The sequence below is a fragment of the Abramis brama genome, assembly GCF_963993115.1.
Source record: "Abramis brama genome assembly, chromosome: 3".
Classification (NCBI taxonomy): domain Eukaryota; kingdom Metazoa; phylum Chordata; class Actinopteri; order Cypriniformes; family Leuciscidae; genus Abramis; species Abramis brama.
Genome location: NC_139965.1, coordinates 55,143,573 through 55,171,144, shown reverse-complemented (window position 1 = coordinate 55,171,144; position 27,572 = coordinate 55,143,573). Strand labels below are relative to the sequence as shown.

At 38.0% G+C, this 27,572-nt stretch overlaps 2 protein-coding genes across 3 annotated transcripts; one reads left to right on the top strand and one right to left on the bottom strand.

The window, feature by feature from the left end:
* The first annotated feature begins 73 nt into the window (after window positions 1-73).
* On the top strand, window positions 74-10,310 carry spata6l (spermatogenesis associated 6-like). Of its 2 annotated transcripts, none has more exons than XM_084108585.1 (13): window positions 74-174; window positions 713-850; window positions 938-986; window positions 1,612-1,653; window positions 1,753-1,877; window positions 1,992-2,075; window positions 2,171-2,281; window positions 3,070-3,178; window positions 3,806-3,837; window positions 6,766-6,902; window positions 7,141-7,234; window positions 7,372-7,465; window positions 8,361-10,310. In XM_084108585.1, the coding sequence occupies exons 2-12, from the start codon at window positions 773-775 to the stop codon at window positions 7,441-7,443; spliced, it is 933 nt and encodes a 310-aa protein (XP_083964711.1). In that variant the 5' UTR covers window positions 74-174; window positions 713-772; the 3' UTR covers window positions 7,444-7,465; window positions 8,361-10,310. The 2 variants fall into 2 exon arrangements, with proteins under 2 accessions (XP_083964711.1, XP_083964710.1); XM_084108584.1 differs by having other exon boundaries at window positions 81-240.
* On the bottom strand, window positions 10,289-27,288 carry slc1a1 (solute carrier family 1 member 1). Its single transcript, XM_084108583.1, has 12 exons — window positions 27,053-27,288; window positions 22,966-23,106; window positions 22,225-22,317; window positions 22,031-22,145; window positions 21,751-21,793; window positions 21,563-21,667; window positions 21,292-21,476; window positions 19,105-19,212; window positions 17,270-17,392; window positions 15,836-16,030; window positions 15,600-15,734; window positions 10,289-11,646 (listed from the first exon to the last, which is right to left on the bottom strand). The coding sequence occupies exons 1-12, from the start codon at window positions 27,150-27,152 to the stop codon at window positions 11,406-11,408; spliced, it is 1,584 nt and encodes a 527-aa protein (XP_083964709.1). The 5' UTR covers window positions 27,153-27,288; the 3' UTR covers window positions 10,289-11,405.
* Between the last annotated feature and the right edge of the window lie 284 nt (window positions 27,289-27,572).

The following is a 27,572-nucleotide window of genomic DNA, read 5'->3' as shown; positions in this document are numbered from 1 at the left end:
GTAAAAGAATCACTGGGTTGTGTCTGAACCTGAACCGGTTCTTTGAAATGAACTGTTCGAATAAATTGAATCGCGGAAATGAGCTGGATTTCCCAGTGCACATGATGCCATGGAAACGCGACGCTCTCCTGGATTGACCATAAATGATCTCGGGAAAATAACAGTTCGCTAACGGTAACAGCAAAACACAGAATGTCTCATAAAGCAGTTAAAGTGATCGTTGACCTTCACCTGAGGGCGGTGAGGATTTTTCGATAATTATCTTAGATAGCTGTGGATAATATGAGAACGCTGTACCTCCACTTAAAGTGATAGTTCACCCAAAAATAAAAATTCTGTCATTATTTACTCACCCTCAAGTTGTTCCAAACCTATATGATTTCCTTTCTTCTGTTGAACACAAAATAATATATTTTAAATAATGGGTAACCAGACAGTAGACGGTAAGTTAGCCATTGACTTCCATAGTATTTTTTTCCTACTATGGAGGTCATCAACTGTTTGATTTCTACTTCGTTAGTGTTTAACAGAAGAAAGAAACTCATACAGGTTTGGAGCAACTTGAGGGTGAGTAAATGATGACAAAATGTTCATTTTTGGGTGAACTATCCCTAAGTGAATGGCCACAGTTTATAGGCTATGCAGTGCAGACTGTTGTGTGTCTTTCTGTTACATTGAAATATGGAGATTTTTTATCATACTTGTATTTTAGATAACCTGTCCAGGTGTGCATCTACCAGCCAAAGATGATGTTTACCTCAGTGTGAGTCTTATGAATCAATACAGGAAGTCAGAATGTCTTCCTGCAGTGTTTCCATTACTGATTCGGGAGAAAATAAGGTTTGAAAAGGTGGTGTGATTTACCATTCTATCTATTTTAAATAAAGTTTTAAAAAAGCCATCTAACTGTTTTGTAAACCCGTCTTTTTTCTTGCAGATCCTGAATTCCTCCACCGATCCTGCAGCAATAGCAGAATTCCTACAGTGTGAGTGAGCTGCTGCGTTTATTCCCTCTCCTCCCTCCTCCTTCACTCCTTCATCTTGCTAATCCTCCCCTGCCTTTTCTTGTGAAAAAGGAGTACACTTAAACAAGAGTACTCATTACAGAAATAACATGCTAAGTGAGAACTAAATGTAACGTTTTCTGACACTTTATAATAGCATGTCATAATGTACATTATAATTTACATTTATATAAAATTCCATTAGCTGAACTTTTGAGTGCTTCTTTTGACCCACTTAGGGATAGTTAACCCAAAAATGTAAATTATCCCACAACTTACTCACCCTCAAGCCTTAGGTGTATATGACTTTCTTCTTCTTTCAAAGTGTAATTAACACTCTATTATGTTTCTTTTATAGAAATTTATAATAAACATTTATTTATTTATATGTTTATTAGCTTATATGTTTCATAATAGAAACATAGTTATGAAAGTGTACTCTCTTTAAATGGTCTTTTATTAAATTTCATATTATATTATCTGAAAGTACAGCTTTTAAAAATATATATTTTAAGATTAAAATTCAAGTACACACAAGTGCACATTCAGTTCAATGAAGCACACTACTTTTTCACAAGGGATATTAAAGTGTGCTTCTCTCTCCCAGGTGAACCAGTGAAAATAGAACTCATTCAGTTGATTCCTCCAGGTACAACTGATATTATTTCTCAAATATTACTAAATAAATCATTTTGCAGATTGCTGACCACAGTTGAATCTCTATTTGCTTTTTATTGCTCTTTTACAGCTGGAGAAATATTGGCCAGTTTTGAAGAAGATGCTCGAAGTTTTCTTTTCCCAGAGCCAAAGCTGGTCCCATCTTTCTCTGGAGTAGAGAGAGAGGTATTAATGACACGCCATCCCAATTTTCCTGTAAGTGCTTATTCATTTACCATACTAATTGAATTTATTTGCCAACACCAATAATGGATTATTGTGCATTATTAAAATGGGAAATCTGTCTTTATATTCATTGATTCATCTCAGGGTATCTCTCCAAGATTAGAGTTCTCCACAAAGACGAAAATCAGTGACATCTCCAGTAACAATGGCTTCCTGAGTCTTCCTGTGGTAAAAATACAGATTTTGAAATGGAAGAACGATTTTAGCTGTATTGCTTTATAATTTTGATTGCAAGAACTTGGAAGATGTTTTATTTGCTTTAGAGGGCAATAAGGAAAACCTCTAAAAAGTCACGGAAACAGGATATCACCTCATCCCAAAGACATCTCCCGTCTGTTTCATGGAGTCAGAGAGAACACCGCAACAGAGATCAGGTATCAGATGTCTCAACTAATTCTGTATACTATGGGGAACCCCAGTTGGTACATTACTATAATATTACAGGATGTAGTGGTTTTCCAAAGTTACTAGCCATTCAGCATTTTCACTGGCCACAATTTTGACATGATACCATGGGGTAAAAACTGCCATATACATATTTTAAATATTATCTCATAATTTGGCAGCAGATATATTAGGCTGCTGTCACTTTAAAGGGATACTCCACTTTTTTTTGGAAATAGGCTCATTTTACAACTCCCCCAGAGTTAAACAGTTGAGTTTTACCGTTTTCGAATCCATTCAGCCGAACTCCGGGTCTGGCGGTACCACTTTTAGCATAGCTTAGCATAGATCATTGAATCGGACAGGACCATTAGCATCTCTCTCAAAAAAATGACCAAAGAGTTTCGATATTTTTCCTATTTAAAACTTGACTCTTCTGTAGTTACATCGTGTACTAAGACCGACGGAAAATGTAAAGTTGCGATTTTCTAGGCTGTTATGGCTAGGAACTATACTCTCATTCCTGCGTAAGAATCAAGAAACTTTGCTGCCGTACCATGAGTCCAACAGGCGTAATAATATGACGCAGCGCCTGAAAATAGTCCCCAGCTCTGTAACTTCCAACGTGACCGGTCTAAGTTAGTCTAACCTATTAGACCTATTTTCAGGCGACGGTGGAGTGTTTCTTTAAGACAGTCTTACCATGGTGGCTAAGTTTATGGAACTGGCCCCTCAGTTCCTGAACATCTGTACGTTTGTGCTTACTTGCCCACGGTAGGTTCAGAGATCAGGTGGACGGCCCTCTTCCCATTATTCACCCGTCTCTGACAGAAACTTCAGATTAAGGAGTCTTTCACCACATCACTCAAAACCATCAAGAGAAGCAGGTATGAATGCTATAACACCAACCATTAATGTATTTGTCATATTTGTTCATACTTCATTTGTATAAGCTTTGCATCTCTCTTTATTAAAGGGGTCATCGGATGCAAAATTCACTTTTATATGGTGTTTGCATATAAATGTGTCTTTGCAGTCTGTGGACACAACCACCATACAATGAAAAAAAAAATCCATTCACTCCTTTTTTTTTTATCCTCAAAAAGCCTAAACACTTTCAATAATCAAGCCGTTTGGATTTTCTCCGCCCACGACTACTGACGGACTGTCCCGTATTAGCATATTTCCGCCCTCAGCCATTTGTATACTGTCTGCCAAGGCAGGTTGCCAAGGTGAACAGTTGCTCATTATCATTTAAAGAGACATGCACCGCAACGGGTCGCTGTGAACAGAGCTGTTTTTGAGGAGGTAAAAAGGGTGTTGTTTTACACAACCATTGAGGAATTTTAACCAAAGTATGTTACAAACTTTACATAAAGACCCTAAATAATCACACCAACTTATGGAAAATGGTCATCCAATGACCCCTTTAAGTTTTGTGATGTTTGACTTTAACCAACTGAATGTTAATGGGTAAACCATACTTATTCTGTGCACTGCTTGTTTTTCTTCAGGAGACCTGAGAAGAGGCTATTCCAGACCTTGGGTTAGTTGTAAATATTGTTTATCATTCACTGTCTGTTACTGTATTAAACGCAAAATGCTGATCTGGAAGTTAAAAATTAAACTGCCCTTATTATGGATTTTTGAAAATGACCTTTCATGTAGTGTGTAACAGCTCTAAGTGAATGAAAACATTCTGCAAAGTTTTAAATCTGAAAGTGCACCGTATATAAAGTTATTGTCTCTCAAAAGTAAGAGTAGACTCCGAGTCAATGAAATGAATCGTTTTTCAAACAAATCATAAGCCGTTTCGTGTGACGTCTAGACGAAACATTAGCATATTGCCCGCCCACTTTTTGCGTGCGCATCGACACCAGGGAAAACTTGAACCTCAAACCGGCAGCTGATTCCTGTGGTACTGGACAGCATCATGTCGAGTAGAAGCTGTGCTCTACAATGTGAATGTAAAGCAGTGTTGCCAGATGTCCGATAATTATCGTATTTGTACGATAATTTCGACCTCTGTACGATGTACGATCAATAATGGAAAAAATCATATAATGTACTATAATTTCAGAACTGTGTGACACTGATGGTCGTTGTAATCATAGGGTTTCTCATTGATCTAGCTGTGGATTCTACGTCTAGCAGGGATAAGAACGTATAGAGAGAGGGAGCGAGAGACCTTGCGTGTGTGTGCTAGTGTGCCCCCCCCCCGTTGGAGATTTCTTTACTGTCTGTCATTTCTATGCTGTATTCTGTACAGGTTTGACTCGTGTACGATAATTTTCTTCCAAATACGATAATTTTGAGCTTCTGGTACGATACTTTGACATTTCCAATCTGGCAACACTGATGTAAAGCCAGTTTTTTTCACTGCCCAAGGACGATGTGAAGAATCAGTGGTTAAAATTCATCTTTACCATGATACCACCTCTCGAAAGATGGGTCAGTAGTACCCAGTTAATTTGGACTAACTTGCTCCTCAGAATCACAACCTGTAAGTATGACTAATTATTGATGTATATATTTTCTACCGTTGTTCAAAATACTTAGTTTTGAGTTTTATATTGTGTAGGTCTCCTGCTAACTGGCTTAATCACGTTATTACTGTCTTACTGAAATACTTCTGCTAATCAGTTGTGGGCCACTATTACCTAAAACTGTGTCTATTAATGCAGATTGTCTGTTGTTCTTACTACTTTGAGTAAAGATTAAGCATGGAGCAAGATTTGTTTTACCATAGTTTATGTTACATCAGTCATTCAAGCTAGAGCTCGGCTAATGTATGCACTCTTATTGATACAGTTTCCACATGTTCACCGCAATAAATTAGAAAAATACTCTGTAAATAAATAAGTAAAATAATCGGTTTGTTGATGGACATTCACTTGTTAATGCTGATGGTGAGGAATTACAGTTGCAACATCTCATAATGTACCTCAAACTGAGTAGCGTATCACTGAGAAACGTCCTGCTCGAGTCGTCCTTACGATGGAGGTTCGGGTTGAATAACTAGTTCTTCCAGTGTTTCATCATCGGACTCGCGCTCGGATTGATATGTTAAGATCGACGTCATTGTTCATTACTGTCTTTAGTTTATGGTCAGCTGACGTTCAGTTATGGCAATGGACGTTTTTGTTTTCGACACGCGCGTTGTACGCGGTAGACCAATCACAACAGACTGAGCTGTCTGGCCAATCAGAGCAGAGCAGCTCGCGGAAAGGAGGGATTTCGAGAGATTGATTCATCTGACGAGTCGTTTGAGAGTCATTGAAAAATGTATATGATGAGAAAATAAAAAGTTTTTTGACCTTTGATGCATGTAAACCTGTTGTAGGAGACTCGAAAATAACATTAGGAAACTTTAAATAGCATAATAGGTGCACTTTAATATTAAATTATCTGCAAGTACAGTTAAAAAATAAATAAAATACACTACAATTGCACTGTAACAATGTTCATAGGTCAGGGAAGGAGGCGGGAACCAGCAAAAGTGCAACATAATCTTTAATCCAAAAATAAACAAATGTAAGCTTGCACTCGATCGGCCCAAAGTCCGGCATCTGACCAGCGCGGAAGGTCTTTTCTTGTGGCAAAGTATTTTTGATTAAATGCAATACATTTCAATATGTATTCTCTCGTTATTTCATCTGACTCCATGAATGAAAAGGTTTTAATGATATCTGTGCATCATTAAATGTGAGCGAATGTTTGACTATTCTTTTTAACTCTTTAATGAAAATAATGTCAAAGTCAGTTAGAATAATCAAATGTAACAATTTATTATGTCAAGTAAATGTATCATGCCAATTTCATAATCAGTTCAAAGATAATCGATACAAAACATCAAATGCTCTGGAATAAAGAGAAGAGATGCGAACCCGACATTAAAATACATAATGCTAACAGTTTTTGGTCACTCTTAGCATCATGGGCCAACTTGAATTACAAAAAGGCCCAGAGCCCTTTGCTGCAAGACCTTATTACCTTTTGTTTTACTTATTTGGAAATGAGACATTTGTACCAGTCGCACTGAGACATTTCAAATGATACTAAACATGTATAATACTCGATGATAATCATTAACATTAAACCATTTCGATTCTTGGGTGAGTTTTTGGTGATCTTCGCATGGGGGAGAAGGAGTGGGGGATGAGGGAAAGAGATATATTCTGAGGTGCGACTTTTGTCTCAAATGTGAGATCCTGTCTTCTCAGGGTCTGGTCACTCCTCAACCAGACTGTCCGGCATTTTCTCATTTCTCAATTCTTACACAAACAACAAAACTAAAGTAAAGCGGCAGGCCCTCACGGACGACTGACACATATAAACATAATAAAACACAAAATTTCAACATATTCAATATAATTAAGCACACTTCTTTTTCACAAGTGTATTTCTTTAATGAAAAGCCAGACATGAGCTGCCACTGTCCTTCATTTTCTTCATTATCTGATATATTCCTCAGATGGCTGATGAAGACTCTTCAGACACAGATGATCTCCTCGACTACGCTGAGGAAGTGGGCCGTCATCATTTCCTAATGGGATATGAGGGATCTCCCAGCCCAAATTACTCCAGCATGGAACGCCAGAGGCAAAATGGGTATGTTTGTGTGTGTTCCCCTGGTAGATTTGCATGAATGAATTTGATTGATGTTTTTTTTGTAGAACCGGCTCTGACTTTCCACATCACACAATATGAAGTATCGTTCATGTCTGTAGCAGTACAGTTTACCTGCCAGAGTTTTAATACATTGGTTTGAGGTGTTTGTTCACTGTTCTTAAGTATAAGCAATTGTAATAGTGATGCATTATTTAAAAAAAATATATATTTTCTGCAGCTCTCTCTTGGGCTCTTCTGACCTTTGGGAGGAGGTTCAGGAACGGGTTCAGAGCCTTTTAACATCTCCCAAAGCAGTTCATAGACTAGCCTGTGTGAGTACCACTCAAATGCACACACACACACACACACACACACACACACACTCTATTTCATAAATAATTGCAGTGGAATGTTATGCAGATTGTGGGATGGATCATTTAACCTCCTCTGCCTCTGTTTTTGATGTCAGGGTGCCACAGACTCTGAGATAGACGAAGTACTGATACGGAGATGTGTTTTGGCCCACTCATGCCCATTTTAAACACCAGTGTGTGTTATAAGTGGTACGTATATGCTTAAATGATAAATTATTGCAATAATAATAAGAGTCTTGGCCATAATCTTAAAAAGAATATACTTAAGTGTAAACTGAATGTAATATTTTCAGTCAAATGCATGTTAATTGCAATTAAATGTTTATTATAGTTTATTATGTGTATTATAGTTTAAATTGATATTGAAAACAAATAGCAACTATTTAGAATGGCTTTTTTTACCCACTTAAGTAGGACTTAATTAAATCTTTATGAAATTTCATAATTACTTCTTGTCTTTGAAATGTCAGCGGAATGTACTGACAAGCCTTTATGATAAATTAAATAATACTTTAATGTAATTTCTATTTAAACTTGTATGTCATGTAGTTAAATATATTTGTTAGACATTTGTAAGGGTGAAGTTGCAATTTAATACATTAAATATTTGAATATTAAATGTAATATAAAAAAACACTACAGTTAACATTATAATCATGTACTTCACATGTGCTTTAGTATGTTAGTCAACACATCAAAATAAGTGTACTTATTTAAAGCATGCCAAAATATCATGATTATTAAAACATGATTTAAAATGTATTTTAAAGTAAAACTTAATTTGACATTATTACAAAGTGCGCATTTTAAAAGTGTACTTAAGTATGTTAAGAAACAGTCATGAAAGTCTACTCTTTTTAAGTACACTTAAGTGGGCTTTTATCTCATTAATATTGTATTATCTGCAGTTTATATATATATATATATATATATATATATATATATATATATATATATATATATATATATATATACTAGTGCACATTTAATACAATTAAGCCAGTTAAGCAAACTTCTTTTTTCTCAAGGGTTGTACAGCTTCAGTGGGTATTTGTTTACAGAGTGTCCTTCTCTTTATCTACAGATGAAGCAGAGGACCCTGTGATTTCTTTTGGCATTGCATCATTTTCCATTCAATTATGAGTGTGTTTGTTTGTAGTTGTGTTTGTATTGCAGTTTTGAAGTGAAATAGTATATTCCTGGTGTTTTTGAAGCACAGTGGTTCTCAACCCTGTTCCTGGAGGCCCCAAAAAAGTCCACACCTGATTCAGCTTATAAGCTTGTGTCATGTAGTGAAGACCAAAATACACTTTTGTGATGCTAAAATGGTACATGTGCGTGATATAACCCTCATAACAAAAAAAGTTGGCTTCCTTGTCGAAGCTGTGGTGCAGTAGCATCGCACATGGTCATAAAAGTGTTTGACGTGCACCGTTTCACAATGAGATTCATATGTAAATAAGGAAAAAATCCATTAATAACATACAAAAACTCTAGAAGAAGAATAAATCTTCTGAAATGACCATTCAGCAGTGCTTTGATGACATCCTTTCTTCTTCTTTTTGTTGCATTTTTATGCAAATGTTGCCTTTCAATTATCAGGAATTAAAATGAAATCCCTTCTTTGGTTGATAATGAAGTTCAAACGGCTTATTCTGTTTGTGTCAGGGAGCCTCAGGTGTGTTTTGTCGACTGCATTTCCCCTTGAGTATTAAATAAATGAAGAACATCCGTCTATATATACACACACACTCACCGGCCACTTTATTAGGTACACCTTGCTAGTACCGGGTTGGACCCCCTTTTGCCTTCAGAACTGCCTTAATTCTTCATGTCACTGAGGTAACAAGGTTCTGAAATCATACCTCAGAGATTTTATTCCATATGGACTTGACAGAATCACGCAGTTGCTGCAGATTTGTTGGCTGCACATCCATGATGAGAATCTCCTGTTCCACCACATCCCAAAGCTGCTGTATTGGATTGAGATCTGGTGACTGTGGAGGCCATTTGATTATAGTGAACTCATTGTCATGTATAAAAGAAACCAGTTTGAGATGATTTGAGCTTTGTGACATCGACATGCCTTATCCTGCTGGAAGTAGCCATCAGAAGATGAGTACACTGATCATAAAGGGATGGACATGGTCAGCAACAATACTCCCTTTTCCTGAAGGTACACCAACACTACATATTTTCCAAGTCAACTCATCAGCTTGTTAGTAGACTCCAAGACCAGAAATATGTGTCAGATAAGGGAAACACTGGTTTAAACGATGCTCAGTTGGTAATAAAGGGGCCTAAAGTGTGCCAAGAAAATATCCCTCACACCATTACACCACCACCAGTCTAAACCACGGATACAAGGGAGGATGGATCCATTCTTTCATGTTGTCTACGCCAAATTCTGACCATATCATATGAATGTTACAGCAGAAATCGAGACTCATCAGACCAGGGAACATTTGCCTATATTTTATTGTCCAATTTTGGTGAACCTGTGTCAATTGTAGCCTCAGCTGGAACCAGTATGGTCATTCTCTTCTGATCTCTGGCATCAACAAGGCATTTTCACCCACAGAACTGCCACTGGTTGGATATTTTCTCTTTTTTAGACTATTCTCTGTAAACCCTAGAGATGGTTGTGCGTGAAAATCCCAGTAGTCAGATCAGAAATACTCAGACCAGCCCATCTGGCACCAACAACCATGCCACGTTCAAATTCACGTAAATGACCTTTCCTTCCCCGTTCTGATGCTGTTTGAACTTCAGCAGATCGTCTTGACCATGTCTACATGCCTAAATGCATTGAGTTGCTGCCATGTGATTGGCTGATTAGATATTTGCGTTAATGCGCAATAGAACATGTGTACCTAATAAAGTGGCCAGTGAGTGTATATCAAAGAATATTAGAAACATTACACTCTACAATTAAACAATGCAAGATGAAACTTGTTAAACAACATCTCATGGTATTTTGTTACATGAAAAAAGTCAATTTAGGCTATTTTTCAGGTGTTGACATTTGTCTTTATTATTTTGTGGATACACATACAGTACTTGTTGAATCATACAGTATAACTAATTTGACTACTGTACTGTATAAATACAGTTGTACAATGGTGTGCTTTATGGTGTTAATTCAGTTCCAGAACCTCAAATACAGACCATTAATGCTTCACATTGATCGTTTTCTCTCATTTCTGATGTAACACAAAATATAAAGAAATTAAATAATGTAAAAAAAACTGCTTCAATGGCAGAAATTTGGCACTGACAACCTCATCGGTGTAGTCTTTTAAAAAATATTCTTCAAAATAGCTCTGATTTAACAACAACAACAACAACAAAGTAAAACCATAAAATGAGTGGCTTGCTGAAGAAACTATTAAGGCTTGCCACCTTCAGTGTCATGACAAAATAATTGTGTACAAAGGATCTGATTTTCATTCTCAAGGCCATTCCTGTACTTCATATCAAATCCTTATCATGCAATATTTCATTTAATTTTCGAAGTTTGTATAAAAATGTTCCCCTTCATATCAACAATTTGGCACAAATCTGAAATGAAAGACACGCAAAGCTCATCAACATTTGGCTCTCATTAGCAAGTGCAAATACATAACTGGCAAAATTTCACACTTTACCGAGTCTAAAACATATGAACATAATTTGCGAAGAAAAAAAGCGGATTTCGATAACCTTAAATTCAGCGTTTAGTTTTTTTTGTGTATAATAACATTGGCTAGTTAGCAACATGCTCTTTGTTGTACAATACAAAAATCACCTACTGCTAAAAAGCTATTCATTAGTACAAAGCCAAAGAAAACAACTGCAGTTAATTAAAGGAAAAACCGCTTTGCATAAATCATGGCAACATGTAAATGAGCTGTGGAAGCACATAGTTTCCTTACGGCCATTTTTTCTCTCTGTCTAGCGCACACGTAAGTTCAAGAGCATGGTTGGGAAAATGAAGGAAGGAGAACCGCAAGGGCAGGTATTGCTAATGTCTGCGCTCAATCATGTCCTTGGTAATGACTTTCTGTCCTAGTCATGGCACAGCTTTTATGAATGGCTCCTACCTCTCTGAACCGACAGTGACAGTGATGTCACATTTGTCACGTTACCTCTAGAACTGCGAGGTCTCGGTGAAGGATATGGCGTCGCTTTTGTCAATGGTGAATCCACCGTTCACGTAAGATTTCTTCTCGCACTCGTCGTCGTCCAGCGTGGTCTCTAGGGCGAAGGGGTTGGCCGCATCCACGTCTGAAATCAGGTCCATCCTCTCTAGTTCTCGCTTAGACAGCTTCTGGACTATTCCAGCACCGTAGGCATCTCCCAACACGTTGATCATGGTTCGGAAGCGATCGCTGATTTGATTGGAAAATTAATGTTAACTCTCATATTATAGCAGCTGTAGAATATTTAGCAGCCATGACTCCAATGTTCAGTGTCACATGAACCTTCAAAAATCAATTTCAATTCATACTGCACTGACAGACGGCAGGAGACACTTCGTCAGGGTTTTGTCGGATCAATGTCTGTTGGCATTTGTCGGAGCTTGTTTTTGCTGATTGAACATGTTGAATCGCGCTTGTTTGGTCGTGGAATGACTGAGAAGTGACCTTCTATAATCTGGTGATTGTCCGCATTGGTCGGCGTCTATCAGTGCAGTGTGAATTGGCCTATATATGGGCCCTGTTTACACCTGGTATTAAGATGCGTTTTGGTCGATCGGATCAAAAGTGGACGACGCTAAATGCAGGTGTAAACGGGGTCTAAAACGTTTTGAGCTTGTCCACTTTCGACCACTTCCACGGGAAGACGAAAACGCATTCGACCGGATTGCTTTCGTAATGTAAACGCTGATGTGGTCGAATGTGTTCGAACAGCCGCAAAAGAAGAAGCGCACTTGCCAGACAGGATTTAAACTTTGTCGGCTGGAAGCCCAAGTTTGGTTTAAAGGCCATTGCACACTGAGTCCGAAATGCGCATCATTTTCGCACATAAAAAAAAAAATTCGACCTCACGTTATGTCAATCACGCTTGCACACTGTCTACGAAACTTTCGTCCGTAATAAAAAAAAATCGGATCGGGTTCGATTTTCTGCATTTTTCGCATCCACAGCCAGTATTTTGAGAGGTTTTTTGACAATTCAGAGCCACCGTACAAGCGAACGACAAAATCCAGAATGGCTAATCCAGAAATATAAAATATAACCTGTATACAGCTGTTCTGCCCAGCGCTTCCGCCGGCCGTGTGTGTGTCCATACCTTAGACATATACTGCCAGTCTCTGTTCAGGATCGATTGGTTCACGGAAATTGGTGGTCTTCTTTTTAATATGTGGCTCCAGTATCGCTAGCAAAGCATCAAACTGTTCCACTGACATTCCGAGGTAAATTTTTAATCGCTCTGGATAATTTCGCAACTCCTTGATAAGGAGGTGAAACTCTCCTTCCTCTCGGCGCAATCTCAGGATTGGATGGACCCAATATTTCCTCTTTCTTTTTCTCTTTTTAAGAAGAAAGAGGGCAACAAAATCATCCTCACTGCTTGACGAATCCATTTAGTATTTTTTGCGTTTTTTTTCCGCAAAGGTTTCTGTGCATGACGAATTTTAAGGCTGACGAACACGAAAAAACGCATACGAAAATTTCGGACTTAGTGTGCAATGGCCTTATGGATGAAAAACATACCAAGCACAATGTTCTCTCACCATTCCTGATTTCTAACACACACTCGCAGTGTTCGGCGTGATCTTGCGGCTGTCAGAGTCTTGCGTGGTCTTTTTCCATCGTCTCCAGGTGCGTTCATATGTAAATTGCATCAGCTTATTTCATCCATTAGATCGAAAGATCTGAAAAACCCATACATTTACCATACATAGACCCTCCCCTCGAAGAAATCGGGACAGAAGTGGTTGAAAGTGGACAAAAGAGACGAATTAAAACACCAGATGTAAACGGGAATGTGTCTCCCTCGCCTACTTGTGATCCAATCAACCAAACGCATCTTTAAACCAGGTTTAAACAGGGCCTATAGTGCATTAAAATGTTCATTCACGCCATATCGTAATTACCTGTGGTCTTTTTAATTACAACTTGTATACTGGGAATTTTCTGAGAGATCCGACTTGTACCATGTGACCTCTGCACCACCTGACTGCTGCAGATGCAATAGAGTGATGCAATAATACCCCCTTTTTCAGTGGCGCTGATCAAAATAGCTAAAGTGCTATTTTGAAACGTGTTGCTTTTTTCGACTCTCTGATTGGTGTAATTTTCTGTACAGCATCATGGGTAATGTAGGTTATCACCAGGAATTACACTGTTAAACAAAATAAGCTAATGGCTTCAATAGAAGCAAATATCATGGATTAACTAGCTTCGTCCGAAATCGCATACTGTCTGAGTATGTACTTTGAATTGGAACTTACTTTGCGACCATTACAATTTTTTACTTTCTATATAGTATAAACGTGGGTAGTAGGGCTGTAGTCAAGACCACCTTTGTCGAGTCCAAGACAAGTCCAAGACCAGGACTAGTCGAGTCCAAGTCAAGACCGAGTCCAAAAAGGTTCGAGTCCGAGTCAAGACCGAGTCCAGGACAGGAAAAAAAAAAGCAGTCTGCTAAAAAAAATATAGGCTAGCCTATAGAAATTAAATCATGTAATAATGAAATAATGAATAATTTTAATTTTATTTAAAATAATTGACTAATTCAAAGAACAACAAAAAAATAATAATTATATAGGCCTAAAGGAGCACACACATTCGTTTCGACTGTCTGATCAACCTTACATTCTGTTCCTGTCAATCATACACGCGATGTCAACCAATTAAACTGCATGAGGGAGGGCCGAGCCAACACACACACACACACAAGAGATGCGGATAAACCGCGGATCGGGCGGATGACGTGACGAAAAATAATATTTTAGCCTACCACTCGTGGAATAGGCAAAGAAAGAAAGGTAAGAAAAAAAGTCGGAAAACTTTGCCCATTAATTAGATGTGCAAGGCAAGCAGGCTAGTTTTCGGGGTGTTATGGACAATTAAAAATGTGAATATTCACGTTGCACTAGCGGTGGACTTTCAGCGAGTTTATTTAAACATTTATTTTTTATAGAGCCGTTTATGAGTCAAAAGAGCCGGCTCTTTTCATTGAGCTGAGTGAAACGAACCGGCTCACGAAAAAGAGCCGAAATGCCCATAGTTATTAGGTGGCCAGTGTTTCACTTTCCCTCCAATAATATTTATAATATCGCGGCAACGTATGTGTGATTACTGGGAACATAATAAAGACACCTGGACTCGGTCGAGACCAAAAGCCATATTTGGCAAGACCAGTGGCCGAGACCGAGACAAGTCCGAGTCCGAATACCAGCGAGTCCGAGACAAGTCCTGACCATAGAAAAAGCGGTCTCGAGTCCGGACTCGAGTCCAAGACTGGACTCGAGTACTACAGCCCTAGTGGGTAGTATGAATTAAATTCAGACATACTACATCTGCCATGTTGGTACTGTCATGTGACCTACAAACGTTGGTTGCATCACTTCACTGCCATTAATAAATCCCCTCCCGTGGCCTCATGGGATAGTAAAGTGTCCATTGCATGCACACTTCAGAATAAACATTCATCAACTCCCACAAGGGAAGCTCAAGCATTTTTGCTAGACGTGCGAGAACCAATGAGGTTCATTCTCGTGTTATGCAGCACGTTTGAGCTTCAACAAGAACCAATGAGGTTTGTTCTCGTACGTCAAGCAAACAGGTTGAGCTTCTGTTTAAGTTCGCTGATCAGTGTTTATATGTGAATAAAGGCCTAAATTCAATCTGTTCATCATATAAAGCGATCGTGTTTCTTCAGAAAATTTGGACTAAACCACAAAATTCATTAGGATTAGGTTTACAATCTCTTTATGAACTTTTTGAAGCGTCAAAGTGGTAGTTGCGTAGCTGTCAATGGAGGGACAGAAAGCTCTCAGATTTCATCAAAAAGATCTTCATTTGTGTTCCAAAGATGAACGAAAGTCTTACGGGTTTGGAACAACATGAGGATGAGTAATTAATAACAGAATTTTATTTTTGGGTGAACTAACCCTTTAATGGTGGTGACGTTGAAGTAATGTGACAGTGGTGTAGTTCATTTATCGCCTACGTTTAGCTATTTACTTCTGCCGATTGCATTTAGGCTTCAAAATTCATATGGAAAAATCCTATTTGGGTTCTGTCGAGGGCACCAGTGTGATGCTAACTTACAAAATACGTCATCCTGCAGCACTCTATTGTGTCACATTAAGTAAACCTGACATACTTACAGCAGCCAATCGACAGCAACGATGAGGGTGACATCGTTGGCTGGAAGGCCAACTGCTGTGAGGACTATCACCATGGTTACCAGTCCAGCATTCGGAACTCCTGCTGCACCAATGCTGGCGACTGTTGCTGTGATACTATGAAAAGAACATGTCAAAAAAGTATTATTCGGGCTTTTGTCTTTCACAAAGCCACTTAACTCTATTAAATCACACCAACTGGCTTATATCCAACTTACCTAATGGTAACAATCTGGCCAGCGTCCAGATCATAGTTGTTCAACTGAGCTATGAATATAGAAGCAACAGCTTCATACAGTGCAGTGCCATCCATATTGATAGTCGCACCAACTGGAAGGACAAAGCGAGTGATCCTCTTGTCAATCCTGTTGTTCTCTTCTGCACATCGGAATGTGACCGGCAGAGTGGCTGAGCTGATTTAGTAAAGACTCTTGTTATTATAAAAAGCATAATACTTGCCAGAATAACAGTTTTCATTGATTATTGCGGATTTAAAAAAACATAAAACATCTAAAACTGGAGAGACAGATCCTCAGAAGCAGGACGTCCTGCTATAAACAGCTCAAAAATAATGATCCAAATACAACATTAAAGACTTTTTTAAAGAATTATTTATAGCATTAAAGGAATTTATGCCTTTTGTTTGTGCAGTGGCCAGAAAAGTATTGGGACACTTGAGTGCCACTTGAGACATCTGAATTTCATTGCATTAAAAAAATAATAATAATAAAAAAATAATAATATATATTTATCGTGCTTCCATCACAGAGAGCCACAAAATCACTTTCCAGAACATTCTCATTCACGGTTCCATGCTGGTGGAATGCTCTCCCCACCCTCATCCGGAATGCAGAATCCCAGACAACATTCAAAAGACAGCTGAAAACTCATCTCTTCCGTGAGCACTTAACCTCATAAAAAAAAAAAAATAATCCTTTCCTATAATCCTCCCTTATCGGGTTTATGCTACTCTGAACAATGCCTTTGTATTTGGAGCACTTCTTGCGTTGTTTTTGCCTCTTCACGATGACTCGCTTAATTTAGTCCTAAATTGTAAGTCGCGTTGAACAAAAAGCGTCTGCTAAATGACTAAATGTAATGTAAATATATATATATATATATATATATATACATACATATATATACACATAGTCTTGTATATATAGTCTTGTACCTTTGTCTTTTTGTCTGATTTTCAAATACTTTTTTGCTTCCAATCAAAGTTTGTAATGTTATGATTCACCTCATAGATGATTGGCTTGGTTCATGGCTTATAAAGCTTTAACAAAGACTTTTTTGAAATCCCTATGGGAGAAATGATTGGAAAAAATATGGTGCTGAAAAAGTGTCCGGGCACTGTTCTACTCTGTTGCGTCGCTTCACTGTCATTCATAAATCCTCTCCCGTGGCCTCGTGTGATGGTAAAGTCTCCACCGAATGAGCACTTCTGAATCAGTTCAGAATATGTCATTCGAATATACTACTCAGTTGGCGTACTGTTTTTCGCATACTATATAGTAGGGAAGTATTTGATTTTGGACGCAGTGCTAGTGTTTTAAAATCTGTTCAGATTTGAAAAGTTGTGTAGTGTATTCCAGCCCTTATGTCAACATGCCCAGAAAATACAGATGCTAGAATATTCGTTGGCTCACCTTGAGGAAATCATGAGAGCCGTTACCAAGGCCTGTGCCATTCCCAGAGCGAAGGTGAATGGATTCTTCCTCACAAACACAAAGTATATCAAGGGGAGGAATATGATGGAATGGATGGCGAGTCTGTGGAAGGAAAACATATTTTAAAACATTATGATCTATTATACATTATCATAAGTAATGAACATCCAGTATATTTTTTTACCAAGGTCATGTACCCCTGGTTTCACAGACAAGGCTAGTCCCAGACTAAAATGCATGTTTGAGCTGTTTTAAAGGCACAATATGTAAGATTTTTGTAATAAAATATTCAAAAATCACTTGCACATGCAGTTGTGTACTTCCATTATCCTAAAAGTTCCCAAGGATTTGTAAATCCAGAGAAATTCCAGTTTCTAATAATGGCTCGTGCCTATAAGTGACGTAATATCCGCGCTATATCCTCGGTTTCTGCTTGTACATTTACATTTTACATTTATGCATACGGCAGACGCTTTTATCCAAAGCGACTTACATTGCATTTCAAGGTACACATTTACAAGTAGAAACTTGTAGAAACCATAGACATATATACATAGATTTCGCCTCATTAGCGTCCCTTTCAATGGGCTGCTATACTTAAGCCGCTAATGGGGAATCTATGTATATATATATATATCTCAGTAATACAGTATCTCGCACGCCGCAGTTGTGTCGTTCAGTCATCATGGTTCACGGCGAGTACAGAAAGTCCAAAAAACTAAAACGTAGATCAACTGAGGCAAGCAGGCTTTGGGAAAAACGGAGAAATAAAACAAGGATCAATATCGGCGTGGTGTTTCTGAGATGGAGAGAGCTTCACGACAAACTTGGACTTGACAGAGACTCCGCTCTCGCATGTGTTTTAATAGACAGGTAAGCAAATATTATTTAATTGTACACATAGTTATATTGCACTTTGTTTGTACTTCAGTAACACTTTTAATCAAGTCTGGTGACCAAGTCTATGGCAGTGAAATTAAATACAGTACGTGTTGCACAAAAATATTTAGCCATTACTTGCAAATACTGTGAGTTGGTTCAAATTTACTTTTAGTACGATTGTTTTTACAAATAGTCACATATCCGTAACAGGCTAATATAGCATTACATTTCACGTTCTTTGCAGCTAATTCATTACGATGACATAAAATAGTGTGATCAAACTTACAGGTACTACAAAAACTAATTTATTACCTCATCCGTGAACATGATTTGTGAATTCAATACATCTCTGGATGGTGAAACAACATCTCCTTCATAGCATCATCAAGTTTCGTCTAGGTTATTGTTTTAAAAATGCGACCTCTGGCGGCGAAAACTTACATATTGTACCTTTAACTGAAAGCAACTTATCTTAAAATATGTCAGTGCCATTGTTTTGAGATGCACACTAGCATGTTCTTTTCTAAGGCACATTTACAAAAGCTACTTAAATGTCCTAATAAAACTAAGGCTTAATCTAAACCCTGTCTGTGAAACCAGGCCTTGGATTTATATCCTACAATTTCTTTTTTTTCTCTGTTTGACTCAGCAATGTGCAATCTAAACCTGTCATTTCGGTCCATTCCACACGAGTGCAGATGGCATTTGTTTAACACCGGCTATAGAATCTCCTGACTGATGTTCGATTGCCTAAATCACTCTAATAAGTGGAAATTTGGAGTTTATGAAATGTTTTATTAGCACATCTGCAGCTTGAGCAGTTTTGAATGTCCTTGGCTCTTATCTGTGAGTGAACAGAGCTGATATGAAGCTGTACGGGAACAGTAAACGGCCAGTAAATCAGCAAGGGGACATTAAAGAAGCTTCTTCACCCGCTGAGCACCGTCACCATGTAGAGGCCCATCTTCCTGAAGATTTCCCAGTCGTCCACCTCAATGATCTTAGCAGCAATCAGGAACAAGATGCCAACGGGCATGTAACTGCAGAAGAACATTCGTTAAGTATCATTACATTTTTAATCAATATGACACACAAACTCCTGAGAATATGTTCATTTATAGACTAATATATCTTCATACAATATTTTTTAAGTGAATAACGGTAATAAAACTAGAGTTAGAGGTGTATCTGTGCAAAACACGTGCTAAGGTGTAGTTAACTGGTTGCTAAGGTGTAGTTAACTGGTTGCTAAGGTTTTCTGGCTGATTGCTAATATGCTGTTTCTAGGGTATTCTGAATGGCTGCTAAGGAGTTAGCATGTGGTTTCTAGTGTGTTCTTGTTTGTTGCTATATGGTTTCTAGGTAGTCTGACTCTGAATGGTTGCTAAGGTATTCTGGGTGATTGTTATGCATATTCTAGGGTATTCTGAGTGGTTGCTATAGATGGTTTCTATGCAGTTCCTAGGGTAATCTGAATGGTCGCTAAAGGGTTGCTATGTGGTTTCTAGGGTATTTGGGTGGTTGTTAAGGAGTAGCTTTGTGGTAGCTAAGGAGTACTAGGTGGTTGCTATGTGGTTTCTAATGTGTTGCTAGATAGTTGCTATAGGGTTTGTAGGGTATTCTGGGGTGTTGATATGTAGTTTCTAGGGTATTCTTGTTGGTTGCTAGGGAGCTGCTATGAGGTTTCTAGGGTGTTCTGGGGAGTTGCTTTGTGTTTCTATGGTGTTCTGGGTGGTTGCTAGGGATTTGCTATGTGGTTTCTAGGGTGTTCTGAGTGGTTGCTAGGGAGTTACTATGTGGTTTTTAGGGTGTTTTGTGGAGTTGCTTTGTGGTTTCTTGGGTATTCTGGGTGGTTGCTAGGGAGTTCTAGGCGGTTGTTATGTGGTTTCTAAGGTGTTGCTAGGTAGTGGCTATAGGGTTTGTAGGATAATCTGGGGAGTTGCTATGTGGTTTATAGGGTGTTTTGGGAGGCTGTTAGGGAGCTGCTGTGTGGTTTATAGGGTGTTCTGGGAGGTTGCTAGGGAGTTGCTATGTGGTTTCTAGGGTGTTCTGGGATGTTGCTAGGGAGCTGCAATATGGTTTCTAGGGTATTCTGGGTGGTTGCTAGGGAGTTGCTTTGAGGTTTCTAGGGTGTTCTGGTGAGTTGCTATGTGGTTTCTAGGGTGTTCTGAGTGGTTGCTAGGGAGTTACTATGTGGTTTTTAGGGTGTTTTGTGGAGTTGCTTTGTGGTTTCTTGGGTATTCTGGGTGGTTGCTAGGGAGTTCTAGGCGGTTGTTATGTGGTTTCTAAGGTGTTGCTAGGTAGTGGCTATAGGGTTTGTAGGGTAATCTGGGGAGTTGCTATGTGGTTTATAGGGTGTTTTGGGAGGCTGTTAGGGAGCTGCTGTGTGGTTTATAGGGTGTTCTGGGAGGTTGCTAGGGAGTTGCTATGTGGTTTCTAGGGTGTTCTGGGATGTTGCTAGGGAGCTGCAATATGGTTTCTAGGGTATTCTGGGTGGTTGCTAGGGAGTTGCTTTGAGATTTCTAGGGTGTTCTGGTGAGTTGCTATGTGGTTTCTAGGGTGTTCTGGGTGGTTGCTAGGGAGTTACTATGTGGTTTTTAGGGTGTTTTGTGGAGTTGCTTTGTGGTTTCTTGGGTATTCTGGGTGGTTGCTAGGGAGTTCTAGGCGGTTGTTATGTGGTTTCTAAGGTGTTTCTAGGTAGTGGCTATAGGGTTTGTATGGTAATCTGGGGAGTTGCTATGTGGTTTATAGGGTGTTTTGGGAGGCTGTTAGGGAGTTGCTATGTGGTTTATAGGGTGTTTTGGGAGGCTGTTAGGGAGCTGCTGTGTGGTTTATAGGGTGTTCTGGGAGGTTGCTAGGGAGTTGCTATGTGGTTTCTAGGGTGTTCTGGGATGTTGCTAGGGAGCTGCAATATGGTTTCTAGGGTATTCTGGGTGGTTGCTAGGGAGTTGCTTTGAGATTTCTAGGGTGTTCTGGTGAGTTGCTATGTGGTTTCTAGGGTGTTCTGGGTGGTTGCTAGGGAGTTGGTATGTGGTTTCTAGGGTGTTCTGTGTGGTTGCTATGTGGTTTCTAGGGTGTTCTTGCCACTACAGACATGCTTTTAACGTGTCAGAACTAACCACATAATAATCTGAACAAGTCGCATTGTGGCCTCATTCAGAGCATCGAAAAACTCGAGCAGGATGCGTCCCCTTTCTCCCATCTTGCCGATGACAAGGCCGAAAGTCACACAGAATACGATGAGACCAAGAACATTAATCCCATCTGAATATGAGCCCACGATCTTGTAGTCTTGGGTCAAATTCTACAGCATAAAGAAGGCAAAAATAAATGCATACATTTCTTCATTTATCTTTCTTCACCATACGTTCTTTAACATCTTTGTCTCACCTGTGCAACTGTTGAAATAATGGTGGTGAAGGGTGGAAATGTAGTTGTATTAGTTGTGTTCGTGTTGGTTTTCGATGGCTCAATCTCTTTGCGTTGCGTCTTATACTAAAACACAGATGAAGTTTATTTCAACAAAGTATTATATTTGGATTGTTCTAAGCAATATGTTAAAACATTTTATATTTTACCTGCTGAAAACAGGCTTGCACAAGATTTTCAGGAAACATATTCCTTTGAAGAAATGAGAAAAACAAAGAACTTAAGTGCTTAATATATATTATATTATATTATATTATATTATATTATATTATATTATATTTTGACACATAAGCCATACTAAAAATGGTCAACATGTCAATGCATGAGTTTATTTATACATTTTTAAGTATTCCTCAAGTGTCATAATCTTTCTTCCAACGTAGACAAGGAATGCAATTTAAAAAAAAGTTTAAAAAAATTTTTTTTTACCTAACAAGGTCCAGCATGGTGTCAACTGTGGTCACATTTGGTGTGCTTCCTTCTCTCTCGATGTTTTCAGCACTCTGAGAGACCCCAGGTTTAATAGTCGTCACAAGAACGATTCCTTTTGAGCACAACATTTTTGTTAAACAACCACAATATATGTCTTTAAAGTTTATAGATTTGACGTTTATGTGACTCACCAAGAATGACAGCAATGATGGTAGTGGAGAGGTAATAAACCACTGCACGAAGCCCAATCCTGCCTGACACCTCTGAGTCCAGCGCTGCCACTCCTTCAGGAAGGAAGGCCATACGTTAACACTTCAGAATGACAACAACAATGCAAGTTACATTGCAACTGGGTTATACTAATAAACATTTTTAAGGGACTTAGGCGTGGTGTTTTCGGCATAATCAGCAGCATAAATCCTTATCTTTTTTAGATGATTTTGTTGATAAGGGACAATGCAAAGTACACAAATATTAAAATAATGAATTCAGAACTTAGAGGAATACTAGCTATTTACAAATAATCTCTAAACTGTGTTCTGATTGCTCTTTTATGTACTAAACTCAACTCTTACGCCGTGTTGAAAAGCTGTAACACCTTTGGTGTTCCCAGGTCAAATTGGTAAATTTTGACCAATATAAGCTCAGATGATTGACGCCTACAGTCAGTCAGTTGTATAATCCTTGTGTGATATGCAAGTAAAATGATTTTCAATGAACAGCTATTTTCCTTTTCATTCTTGCACACCCATGCATATGGTGGGTGACTGCTCTATGGTTAAAAATAAAATAGATAAAAATATCAAAATATTTAAAAGAAAATATTGGTAACTTAAGGCAACATTTACCACCTCTGAATTTTCGCTGCCAGCCATAAATGTAGATACTGTGATGGGCTGAAGAGGGAAAGAGAGAGAGAGAGAGAGAGAGACCTGTTATCATGCTGGAGACGATGAGCGGCAGGATGACCAGCTTTAGCATTCTCATCAGGATTTCTCCTGGGAAGCCAAAGTACTGCTTCTCCAGCTGGGACAGAGAGGTATAGTCCCGCACCAGCACTCCGAGCCCGATCCCTGCAATGGATAGAGTGATAGAGAGAACACGTCAAACTGACTGGAAATGCGAAGCTCTTAGTTGTGCCTAATCTACATCAAGCCAGACTGAATGTGCAGAGCTAAAAATATCCAAGAATATCTCAACCACACAAAGATCCACTCTGGGAAGAAAAGCTTCTGTCAGGTTCTGAACCGTTTAGGACCGTTTAGATTTGATTTAGTTTAAATTAATTAATTTTGTTTTAATACATTTTTAATTTGAATACATTTGTATGAATTAAGCAGCTCGTAAACATACTTTATAACTAAAAAAAATAGTAAACCCGTTAAACATGAAAGTATTATGTAATCATTTAAGACATTTCTCCTTGTATAGAAACTTTTTGGCATAAAGGGTTCAATAAATTTGAGTCAAGAACCCTAGGGCTCCGTATAGAACCCCATTGAAACTTTTTTCTAAGAGTGTATAAATTCATACTGATTTGTGGTGAATTATTTCTGGGAGCTTGTTTCTGCTGTTTGTTTGTTATAAAGTTATAAAGTCCAATTCTGAGAAAAAAGTTAAGAAAAAATTGTCACAATTATCTTTTACATTTTTTTATTCTGTGGCGGAAACAAGCTTCCATAATAACTAGTGTACTGTACAAAAATGATCACAAAAACAAAGCGTCATCTCACTGACAAAGATCTGACATTTCGAGAGTATGCTAATGATGCTTTGTGACATTCAGGGCACAAATAAATTCCCTGCATATGTTGTCAACAGATGCATCACACAAGATGTGCTGAATTATCTGCAGCTGTTAAACTGATAAAGATATTTCAGACAAATGTATCATTTTGAGTTTTCAGCATTTTTGTTCCATCCTTTTATAAAGATGGATTTTGATAGTCAGATATGACGTATACCAAATAAACTAAAAAGATTTCCAATAAACTTAATGAAGTCTGTATGGACTGCACTGCAGCTACAGGAAATGTATTTATGTATGTGTCTGCTTCTAATTTCTTTCTGTAATGTTAGCAAAATTGCAGTATTAAGCAAAGAAAAGGCTACTTGCGATACATTTGGCTGTATAAATCATGACTGTATTTCTTAACAGACTTAAGCACACTTTTCGCAATAATGTCGCAATAATTTCGCAATAATGTCAAATGAAATGTTCCACTTTAAAGTATAAAGTATGACAACCCTTTTTCATGCTTTAAAGATGTACACTCATTTTGATGTGTTGCCTAACATACTAAAGCACATGTGAAGTGCTTGATTATAATTTTAACTGTAGCGTGTTTGCGATATTACATTTAAAGGTAATATATTTTAAATTGCGCTTCACCATTATAAAGGTTTATATATATAAATATAAACTGTAATGCATTTTCATTTAGTTGCGATTAACATGCCATAAAAGTATCATGGTTCAGAATGATTAGCTTCACAACTATTTGTTTGGCTAAAATGCAAAACCATATCAGATCATTTCCAAATATGCATCATGGAGAAGTCTTGAAGGTTTAAACCCAGATAACCAACGTGAATTACAATAGTTTATGTTGTACAGTATCTTATCTTTATTGCATTTTAGTATTATACTGATTATGGTGTGTATGACAAAAATAACAGTGATTTGCTTGACCTGCCTTTTGTTTTATTGTAGGTGACTGCACAAGCTTGCGTGACACCATAATAACCTGTGTTTTTCACAGTGCACAAACATAAAACTAGAATAAATACTGTTAGCATAATTTACTTTTAGTAACAAACATATATAATATATAGCATATCAAATATAATATACACATAGAAATATATTAAAATATATTATAAAAGTGCACATGCCATCTCTGCAATAAAGCCTTTTTTTGTTGTCTTGTCAGTACATATAGTGAATAATCTATGACCTCTGCTTAATTGCCTCACCGATCAGCTCAGAAATGCCTAATAGAGCAATAGTGAGATTTTATTGGACAGCCTATTAGTTCTAAGCATTTTGCAAAACATTAAACCATTAATGTTTTGATGATTAAGCCTTCATGAACTGGCCAGTAGGTGTGTGCAAGGCAAATAACTGCTCATTTCTGATTACTTACAGTTAAAAGTAACATGCTTTTATTTTCAAGAACTGCACATTATGAAATGGTTGTCATAAAGTGTTCCTCTTTTTTTTGTACACTTCTGCACAATGTAGCCTAGGGAGGAGTTGGCTTTCGGGGGAAGCTGTCTCAGTAACACTAAGCTTATATTTTTTCAGCTGATGAACAAACAAACTAACATGGGTTAACCACACTGATATATGTGACCCTGGATCACAAAACCAGTCATAAGTCGCACGGGTATATTTGTGGCAATAGCCAACAATACATTGTATGGGTCAAAATGTTACTTTTATGCCAAAAATCATTAGGCTATTAAGTAAAGATCATGTTCCATGAAGATATTTTGTAAATTTCCAACCGTAAATATATAAAACATTTATTTTTGTGAGTGAATGCAGCATAATCGCGAACATAAATGGACAACTTTAAAGGCGATTTTCTCAATGTTTAGATTTTTTTGTTCCCTCAGATTCCAGATTTTCAAATAGTTGTATCTCCTATCCTAATAAACCATACATCGATGGAAAGCTTATTTATTTAGCTTTCATGTAAAATTGTTTCATGTGACTGGTTTTGTGGTCCAGGGTCACATATATTCATTAAGACAAGGTTCAACTACTGTATGTGATGAGGATATATTTTAACAGAAAAGTTGAACTGTGTTCTCAGCCAAGTAATTTTATGTTGTAATTTATTAATTACACACGTTGTATCACTGTGTTTACTAGTTTTCACTGCAGGTTGAGTTGTTATTGTTAACATAATAGTTCATTTCATGAAAAGTCGTAGCTTAAGCTAGTTTGCTGGTCTTGTCTGATTCAAGCTGATTTTGCAACCTCTCCAAGTTGAAAAACATCTCTAAAACCAGTCTGGCTAAACTGGGAGACCAGCAAACCATATTTAGGCTGGTTTAAGCATGTTTTTCAGCATTTTGAATGCAACTATTATTGTAAAATATGGCTTTATAAAAAGGGGCAGCCCAGCCAACAAAAATATGTTCTTAGAATGTTGTGCTAACATTCCCATTGAGTTATAAAAACGTAATGTTTTGAATATTCTATTTTTGAATGTTTGAAACGCCCGGTTTTTAAAAAATGTTTTTGTCGGTTATGTGAACGTTAAGGGAACATTCCATTTTAGCATTTTGCAAACATTTCTAGAAACGTTTCAGAATGTTCAGAGAGCATTCAAAAGTAACAAGACCAGATTCGAAAGAACGTTCTGTTAACATTAAAAGAACGTTTGTTCACACTCTTGCCATTAGCCCAAGTTCTAAAAACGTTCCCTTTTAGCTGACGTTGTCACAAAAGATCAATGTAAGCAATGAACTGTATCTTTTTTTCCTAGCCAATAACGATAGACACGTTCAACTGGTTTATGCATGTCTATAGAAATTGACCATAAAACAGCAAAGTCACTGAAGTAAAGTGTGACAACTAGCCCCGATCTACACTAATTCATAACACTTGTCACTGCTCGTGTGACGTAACGTGGAGCACAGAGAGATTTTACTGTGTCACACTGGAAGTCTGGTCACGTTTCTCTGTGGCAGTAGTAAAATATCTGCACACACACACTGATCAATGCCTTCATTTATCACAATCACCCATCAACACACCTGCAGATATTGTACGTGCATACATGCAACAAATAAAACACTTTAATTGCTCTTATTGTCAAATCAGCTATCGATATCACAACGTCGGTCCATCATGTAAAACCACATAAGCTGCTGCCACTAATAAAACAATAGCGGTGGATACATAATTAAAGGAATGAGGTGTGACAGAGCACAATGAAGCGAGATATAAGAGAAATGCAGAGAAATGTGGCCGTGCTGAAAGGAAGATGAAGGCGCTCATCGTACCCAGTATCACCGAGGCGATGGTTGCAATTAGAATCCAGTTCCTCTTCAGCAAGCCCTTCACATCTCTGCCTCTCCGCTCTTTCTTTCCCAACATATCCATAATGGACAGGCACACGGGCTGATATGGAAACGCGAATGAATATGGCGAGGCTCGCGCTCGTTTCAGTCAGACGGAGGACCGTTGGAATAATGTGAGGCAGGTTTGTGTGACTGTGAAGCTGCAGCTGCTGTTGGGAGGGGTGATGCGAGAGGGACTCTTCTCTGTCTGAGCCTCTCTTGATAACCTTTGCTCAGTTTATTGCAGATTGACCTCTGATTTACCTTTATTTCGTCTCATAAATGAAGACTGTGCGGTATAAAATTATTGGAATTTAGAAAGCACAACATATCACTGACATCACGCTCGTGCTGATGTTGCAAAGCCACGTAATTGGTGTAGGCTATTGTTAACAGTATAAAAAATCGAATTATTTCTCTCGGTAGTTAAACATTACAAATCCTGCCTTTTTAATGTTTGTTC